We start from the raw sequence: 8984 nt of genomic DNA, 5'->3' as shown, positions 1-8984 counted from the left end.
GGGGGCTGGAGGCCCGGGGCGCACCGCCCCCAGCCGCTGCCGTCGCCGTCGCGGTTCCTCACAGCCGGAGCCGGGTAAGTGCGGAGCTGCGGCCCCCGGGGTGGGGACTTCTCGGGTGTGGAGGCCTCTTTCCAAAAACCTCCCTCCTCCTTGGCACTTCCCTCCCTTTGGGAACGTGTTTGGAACGGTCTTCCTCCCTTCGCTTTCCTCAGATCTCTGTTGCAGGACGGTTCAGATTTCCCCTGACAGCACTTTGGGGAAGGATTGGATAAAGGATGAAAACGCTTATTTTACAGCTTGAATGCGGTGGCTGGGCTCACCTGCCTCTCTGAGGTCATAGGAAACCCCGCCATCACCTTGATACTGCTTTTTGGGGAAGCTACATTATCTTCTCCAGTCATCTCAAGTTCGCTGTCTCCCGAGGGCTCGACCTTCCCGGATTTCTTTGTCCAGGGTTTTATCATGTTGTGCCCCTCTCTACCTTTAGGCCCCTTTTAACTTCCTTTCTAAAGAAACGACCTTTGCAGCACGCGCCGGACAGAAATTTCTCATTTTCTATGCGAGTTTTGTTTATGTATTCTAGGATAGGATGGCATTTTAGGACATGGGTAAGGTACTTTGAAGAGTAATTGGATCCCAGCGACTCCCAGAGCCCCTTGTTATCTGACCCCAGCGTTGGTATTTAACCATTTTTGAAATTTAAAAATGTAGATGATCTGTGCTCCTGAAGTGTCAGAGGCCTCTGATTGGTATATTTCATCCCATTTGGTTAATAGTTTCTTAACTTGGCTTATTCTGTTAGGATGTGATTTTTGTTTCCAGAGTGTGTTCTTTTGCTTTAGAACGTGTGAGCCCAGAGAGATTACACTCCGCTTCCTCACAAGATAATTCCCTAACACGAGCATGCCTGCATGTGGAAAGTTTGTGCCTGCAACTGGTACTATGTTTGCACCTAGTCCTGACATAGGTGCTTTGTGTCTGCCTCGCTTAGCAGTGCCCAGCACTTAGTAGGTGTTGGGAAATGTTTGAAAAGGAGCAGAGGAGGGGAATGCCTCCGTAGGAAAAGCTCCTTCCTTGGCCTCTTGGTTCAAGAAAATAAAAATTATCCTTGGACAGGATAATTTGTTTTCTTTTTGTCCAAGTTTAAGCTTCTTAAAATTTCAAAAGCAATATGTGCTTACTGCAAAAAACAATATATATCTTAGAGAAGTGTCAGGTACAGGTTCGAACCTCAGTGTCTGCCTTACCCCCATACTGGTATATCCTTACAGACTCTTCTATTTGTATACGCAGAGTGAGATACATTTGCAAACAAAAATGACACTTTCTTAACATATCATAAACTTTCTTCCATATCAGTACATTTACTACTTTTTTTTTTACATTTACTTCTTTTTTTTTTTTTTTTTGTGGTACGCGGGCCTCTCACTGTTGTGGCCTCTCCCGTTGCGGAGCACAGGCTCCGGACGCACAGGTTCAGCGGCTGTGGCTCACGGGCCTAGCCGCTCCGTGGCGTGTGGGATCTTCCCGGACCGGGGCACGAATCCGTGTCCCCTGCATCGGCAGGCGGACTCTCAACCACTGTGCCACCAGGGAAGCCCAGTATATTTACTTCTTAACTGCACCATTTTCTGATCAGTCCTCTGTCAACAGTTAAGTTCCTCCAGTTTTCCCCTCAGTCAATGATGGTGTACACCCTTGAGCATATGTCCTTGCATGCCTAGTGAGGTATTCTGGTAGCTAGATCATAACAGACTTTGAAAGCACCGAGACAGAAGTCAGACCTGCTGACTCTTGACTGATTTTGCCCCAGTAATGTCACTTCTGCAAAATGCAAAGCCTGCGTCATAACGTAGAAGCCGTGGGAGCATGTGCCAGCCTCTGGCAGTTTCTTTTTCTCCCTTTCCCTTCTGCTCTTCCATGTGTTTTGATTGGGAGGGATTGGAGTTGGGGTGGAGAAGGGCCGTTAATTCCTGATGGTTTATATGTGTGTGTTGCTCCTGACCAGCTGTGCTGGCTTTCTTCACTCAGAGGAGAGCTGAGAAAGGCTTTGTTTTTTCTAGAGTTTTGAAATCAAAGGTGTGTGTCTCAAGTGTGTTTTCAGACTTTCCTGTTAGGTTTGATCATGGAAAATAGCCGCCCCCCCAAAACTTGCTGAAACACTTTTGTAAGAGTAATAGATCTAAGTTATCCAAAATAGAAAATAAGTACTTACTGGACCACTTGATCCCAGTTTTTGCATGCTGTAGCACATACATTTGAGGTACCCATCAGGTTTGTCCACAGAGCTACTGGGGCATGACGGCATGATGGTGTATTGAGAACGCAAGTTAGGAAGACATATCCCTGTGGCTCGGATGCAATAAATGCATGCAGTATCCACTTTTAAGATAGTGGGTACAAAGTTGTGTATGCTGTGACCAAGCATTAACACCTGCCTGACACAGTGCCTTTCAAAAGACTGCATGGACCAAAGAGTGAAACTGACCTCCAGTCTATTGGCAACCCCAGGGAGATCTGGAATTTGAATTCAAAGACTCCCTTGCACTTGGGTCTGGTTTGCCACTGTGTTGCACCTATGCAGAAGGCCAAGGCATACGATGTTTCTGCTTTAGCTTCCTAAGAAACCAGGTGATTGCCTTGCCTACCTACCCCTTACAGTTAAACAGCTTAAAGAGGGTCAAGTTGTTTGGAAGTAATGTATTAAATGCCTAACACACCACAAATAGAAGGTGATGATAAAATTTAGTAAATAATGCTGGAAAAGGGGAACCTTTGCCAGTTGTCTTACCTGCTATCTGTGGCAGGGAGTAATGCACATTAGAACTTTCTAAGACATTTTCAAATGGCCAAAAAAAAAAAAAAGTCAGGTTTTTAAGTATGCTGTTTCATAAGAAAGTGAGGTTCAGCTGTTACTTCTTTCCTCTTAGCCTCTAGCATAGTTTTTCTCTTCCCTAGGGGTGTTTTTAAAATGCAGGGGCTGTAATTAGAGTCACAGTGGAAGCGCCTCGTAAAACATCTCAATTTCATTTCTTTACTGAGGCTTAAGTTATAAGCCTCACTGGCTGTGATAAAGAGCCCTTTTCTAAAACTCATCTGTCGTTAAGATTGCAGGATGAAGGTTATTAAACTCCAGTAACTGTAGCCGATACTCCTTATCATGTACACCTGGGGAGGGGGTAGTTTCCAACATGGCACCCTGTCCTCCAGCCCCTTCCCGTTAATGAGATGCCACTCAGGTGCTGAGGGAGAAAGGTTTTCCCCATCCTGTTAAGTATCTTAGGGATTTACAGAAGTAAACTATAAACTAGCCTGCAGAGGGTCTCTTGCTTCTTTTCCTTAACCTCACATCCCCTTCCAGCGAGTGGCTAGCCTCTATCTTTCCCTGTGTTCGTTCCTTCCACAGGCATTTATCGAAAGCCTGTTATATGCCAGGCACTGTTCAAGGAATTGGGAATAAAAAAGTAAGATGGTGAAGGTCCCTGTGCTCAAAACTGACATTCCAGCGGGGGAAGATAAAACAAAAACAAAACTCATAAAGTGATGAAATAAAACAAAGCAGGGGTTAATATGACAGTGAAGGGCTGGAGGAGGTATTTGGTGGGATGTTCAGATAAGGTCTCTCTGGGGAAGACAGTTCAGCTGTGACCTGAACAGCAAGAAGGAAATCTGCTAGCAGAGATCTGAGGGAGGAGCATTCCAGGCAGAGAAAACAGCCAGTTCAAAGACCCTGAGTGGGAGCAAGCTTGGTGTGTTCAAGGAACAGAAAGAAGGCAGTGTGGCTGCAGCGTAAGCGAGTGAGGGGTAGGGCTGTAGGAAATGTTTAGAGAAGTAGGCAGGGACTCATGACGTTGAACTTGGACGTGATCTGTTTCCAAACATCAGGAAAAGTCCGTGTACATTCATTTTTCCTAGTTCCTCACTTTCTCACCCTCCTGTACACAGAATTCCTCCCATAACGTGCATTTGAGACTGTCCTCAATATGATCATTAATGGCCACACAGTTACAATTGCATGGGCTCTGGTCTCTTAACGCTATAGACATTGGTTTGGTGACCCCATACTAGATGAGCTCTGGGCTCATTAGAGCTTGCGGCTTGAGCAAGGATTACCAGAATTAGGTTTACCCTTACCTGTCACCACGGTAATTACTGTTATTTACACTCTAGGTGCTCTATCCTTTGTACTTTCAGCAAACAAGATCTTTCACTCCAAATGTTAATTAGGCCTCTCTTGTAGCAGAAATCCAGACCTAACTGGTCCAACCAAGAAAGGGAATTGATTATCTCTCCTAACCTTAAATCAGGAATAACTGGACCCAGGTGTCCGAATGATATTGTCAGGACCCAGTCTCTCCACTTCTTGGCCCTGCTTTCCTTTGTTTTGGCTTCATTCTCAGGCAGGCTCCTCCCTTGTGATAGCAAGATGACCACCACGAACCCTAATGGAAAGAGTTTCTTCTCCCTCCCCCTCGGGCTTTATGGAGATATAATTGACATATAACGTTGTGTAAGTTTAAGGTGTAGCATGTGATGGTTTGAGCCGTATATTTTGTGAAATAATTACTACAGTAAGGTTAGTTAACAACTCCAGAGAGTTTCTTTCTTGATAGCTCTGTGAAAGGCCTGGGCCTGGACACTCATTGGCTCAGCTTGGGTTATGTGCACCCCTGAGCCAATCATTGGCTCAGTTTGGATTAGGCTGATCCTTGTCATTGGTTCAGCTTGGGTTAGGCCCACCTCTGAGCCCGCTACCGATTATGCTGGAGGTATGAGTAGTCACATGCCTTCTCCCAGATGCAGAAGATGATGTCAAGTCCATCTGAGCCCCATGGAAGGAGTGTAGAATTGGTTTCCCCAAGGGAATGTTGGGGTGCTGTTACAGAAAGATGGAAGAAGGAATGATGGACTGGAAAAAAAAAATCAAATTAACAATTTTCTACTCCATCCAGCTTCTCTGCTTTAGTCAAGCTTTCAGAGAAGCTCTGTTCCCCAGAAGGGAGTGGGTGGGGACGTGGCATGTTTTCTCTGAATTAGGGAAGGGAGAGAAATTTGGAGGAAGTGGTGTGAATACAGGTCCTAACAAATGTAGAGTTATCAGTAAGTACTGTGCTCGGATGTAGGTATCATTGTTCAGTTTCTACCAGGGATAAAGAAGTTGGTGATTGTGTCCATGTCAGCACTGACATATTTAGTGGAATTATTTGTATATTTAGCCAGATACACAGCTTGTTAGTTATGTCTTGCAGATTGAGGGGTTGTGTTCATTCTGTTGTCCCCAGAGACAGAACCATGAGCTAGCTTGAGGGGAAGAAGGGACTTTGGAGAGATCTCATTTGGATTCCTAATGACCTTTTGACAAGCTCAGAGTCTTAAATAAATTGAGAAAATAAGCTGTTACATTGAGAGGCTTTATCAGCCGGGAGTCCATAGACTGATAACTGTTAATAGAAATTTGTTCCCTAACCTCTGCTCTGGATAGCTCTGAATCCTGAGTCCAGGCCCTTATCATCACTTCCCTCTGGCTACTGTCTAATGTGTCTCCTTTTCTTCTCATACCCAGTTCTCCAAAATCCCACCTACTTCCTCTTCCTCACCTCCTAGTTACTCCTCCACCCTGTTTATCCCTCCCCCCTCCTCATGATTCTTAGATTTGTATTGTTAGCCTGGACTTCACCCCGAGTTTCAGATCCAGTGTTGCATCTCGGTGTATCACAGGCATGTCCAATTAAAAATGTCCCGAGCTGGGTTCAGTATCCCCTCACCCTAAAGACTTTTCCTTCTGATTCTCTGTCTCTGGTGATGGGGATGGTGGTGGCACCTGGTTGCCTAAGTTAGAACCTGTGAGACATCCTCCCCTCTCCTCCCCTCCCCCCACAAATGTAATAAATCAGCAAGTCCTGGTAGGTTTTTTTTTTTAGTACATTTATTTATTTTTGGCTGCGTTGGGTCTTCTTTGCTGCACGCGGGCTTTCTCTAGTTGTGGCGAGTTTAGTTTCCGTGCGTGGGCTTCTCATTGCGGTGGCTTCTCTTGTTGCGGAGCACGGGCTCTAGGCGCGCGGGCTTCAGTAGTTGTGGCTCACGGGCTGTAGAATGCAGGCTCAGTAGTTGTGGCGCACGGGCTTATTTGCTCCGCAGCATGTGGGATCTTCCCGGACCAGGGCTTGAACCTGCATCCCCTGCATTGGCAGGCAGATTCTTAACCACTGCGCCACCAGGGAAGCCCACTGGTAGGTTTATCCATGGAATGTAATGTGTAGGTGGGCTGTATTTTGTCTGGGTTTAGTTTTAGTTTTTTGGCAATGTTTTTTGCCACATTTAATCCAACATAAAGTCTAGGAATTTTTTTTCCCCATTAAAGATCAGCTGTTTAACCAGATGTGGGTAATAATTTTAAAACTTTCTCTTCTAGACATCATGAGACAAGAATAGTAATCTTTTCCCCTGTTTTCACAATGGAGGACTCGGGCAAGACTTTCAGCTCCGAGGAGGAAGAAGCTAACTATTGGAAAAACCTGGCTATGACCTACAAGCAGAGGTCAGTTCTCCAAAGTTCACCTTGCTTTTTCTTCCCATAGTGATGGCAGCAACCATTTATTGTGGGCCTACTATGTGCCAGGCACTGTGAAGGGCTTAACATACATCATCTCAGTTAAATCTCAGCACTGTTCCATGGAGAAACCATTCTCACCCCATTTTACAAATGAGGAAGCTGAGACTCAGTGAAAGCAAGTCAACTTGCCCAAGGTCAGACAGCCAGGGGAATAGCAGAGCTGGAATTTGAACCCCAAAGCCTAGGGTCCTAAGCAAACGGCTGTGCTACTTCCCAGCTTATTTTCTGGCAGGGTTTTATTAGCTCCTGGATGCCGTATCTGGTCTGCCCTTCGTGTGTGGGGAAAGAACTCCCTATGCCTAGCAAAATGGGTTGTTACAGATTTTTAAATTTGAAACCAGTGTTTCAGTGCCCATATCTGGGAGCTGTGTGTGTGTGTGTGTGTGTGTGTGTGTGTGTGTGTGTGTGTGTGTGTGTTTACCGTTGTTTATTTTTATTTCTCATGGACTCTTGTAATCTACCCAGGGAGGTCTTATTCCGGCTCCTCTAATTTCTTTATTCTTAGTTTGATTTAAAGAGAATTTAGGCTTGGTGTTAAAAAAAAAAAAGATATCCCTTGACTTTTAAGGATTGAGAAGGTAGAATTGGGTGTTTGGGATATGGGGCAGGGACTCATGATAGTGGTGTGATAAGTGAGCATTTGTATTATGTCCAGTTTCTACTTGCAAATAAATCAGAGAATACACAATCCAAAGTGTGCTTACTACATGTTGGGCTCCAAAAAGTACAAGTGGAATGAATGCGTGGAGAGTGAATTGGTTAAGAAAGGGCTATGGAGTCAGGCACACCTGGGGGCAGGCCCAAGCTCTGTTTCTGACTTGTTTGACCTTGAGACAAGTCACCTCATCTTCACATATGTATAATGAGGACAATGACAGTTTCTGCCTCAAAAGGCAGTTGAATAAAGAGCTGATACATGTATAACAGCAGCATGTAAGCGCTCAGTAAATGATCAGCTAACATCTGGGAATTCTGTAGGGCAGAGAACACGCAAGAGGAACTCCGAGAATTCCAGGAGGGAAGCCGAGAATATGAAGCTGAGTTGGAGACGCAGCTGCAACAAATTGAAACCAGGAACAGGGACCTGCTGTCAGAAAACAACCGCCTTCGCATGGAGCTGGAAACCATCAAGGTGAGGGGGTGAGAGGAGACGCATGCAGGTGTGGATGGTGTCCAGCGTCGTGACTGGAAAAGGGAGCCTGCAGACTTGGCCCCGGGCTCACTCCCACCCCAGGCCTGCCGGGCATGTGTGACACTTGAACTCTTTATGCCCCTGATGGAGGCGCTCTGTGAGAGGCAGGTCTCACACATGTCCCACGGCCATTCTTGGCTGTTGGTGACAATCCTGCAAGGCACATGGAAGGTAGACCCTTCTAGAGTATGGAGTGTCTCTGGAATTGCTGATGGTTATAAGGCCTAGGGTTATGCTGTCCAGAATTGTCGCCCCTAGTCACGCGTGGCTGCTGACATTTAAGTTAATTAAAATAAAATAACTAGAAATTTAATTCCTCAATCATACTAGCCAATATTTCAAGTGCTCAAAGGCCACACGTCTCTAGTGGGTGTCATTGTGGGACAGAGAGGCTGTAGAATGTCTCCATCATTATGGAAAGTCCTGTTGGACAGAGCAGATTCCTCAACCTGGGCACTGTTGACATTTGAAGGTAGCTACATGATTCTCTTGTGGGGGCCGAGTTTCACACTGTGGGCTGTTTAACAGCATCCTGGTCTCCACCCACTAGATACCAGTAGCACCCCCTCCCCCAGGTTGTGACAACCAAAAATATCTGCAGACATTGCCAAGTATCTGGAGAACCACTTCTCTGCAGGGTAAAGAATGCCTTTTGGACACTGTAGAGCTTAGCAGATGATCACAAAGTATAACTGTGTGGCCTAGGGACAGCTCTCAGCCCTCACTGCCAGGCAGGGTCACCTGGCCAGCTTCATAAATGTCAGACAGGCCTGGACCCACCCCGCCCTGAGATTCCCATTCTCAGGAAGTCTGGGTGGGGCCCCAGCATGTATGCATGTCTTGTTTTTTTTTTTTATTTTTTTTTTTAAAACAAAGCTCTTCATATATTTTGATGAGCCACTGGGAGAACTAGCCAAGGCCCTGCAGTGTGAGTCCAGGGCTAGGTGTGATGCACAGTGGAAGGAGATGTGTCTCTTGCCCTCTGGAAGCTTTGCGGGGAAGACAAACCTGACAGCCAGAAACACTTAGTGAAAAGATGCTCAGTTATGTGGTACTGACCATGAGATCCTCCTGAGAGAGATTTGCACGGGTTGTAGACAGCATCATGGAAGAGATGGGAGGGACTTGAGCTGGTGTTTGAAGGTGTGTGTGTGTGTGTGTGTGTGTGTGTGTGTGTGT

At 45.9% G+C, this 8984-nt stretch overlaps 1 protein-coding gene across 4 annotated transcripts in view; it reads left to right on the top strand.

Annotated features, from left to right (window-relative positions):
- Positions 1-13: 13 nt before the first annotated feature.
- NDE1 (nudE neurodevelopment protein 1) overlaps positions 14-8984 on the top strand; it is a 31966-nt gene continuing 22995 nt past the window's right edge. For all 4 annotated transcript variants that reach the window (XM_024744272.1, XM_024744271.1, XM_024744274.1 and 1 more), the window contains exons 1-3: positions 14-74; positions 6413-6538; positions 7592-7745. In XM_024744272.1, the coding sequence (XP_024600040.1) occupies positions 6456-6538; positions 7592-7745 (237 nt within the window). In that variant the 5' untranslated portion in view covers positions 14-74; positions 6413-6455. The remainder of the gene's footprint in view (positions 75-6412; positions 6539-7591; positions 7746-8984) is intronic.

The sequence above is a fragment of the Neophocaena asiaeorientalis genome, unplaced genomic scaffold, assembly GCF_003031525.2.
Source record: "Neophocaena asiaeorientalis asiaeorientalis breed wild unplaced genomic scaffold, Neophocaena_asiaeorientalis_V1.1 scaffold91, whole genome shotgun sequence".
Classification (NCBI taxonomy): Eukaryota; Metazoa; Chordata; class Mammalia; order Artiodactyla; family Phocoenidae; genus Neophocaena; species Neophocaena asiaeorientalis.
This window is presented reverse-complemented; position numbering and strand designations above follow the sequence as displayed.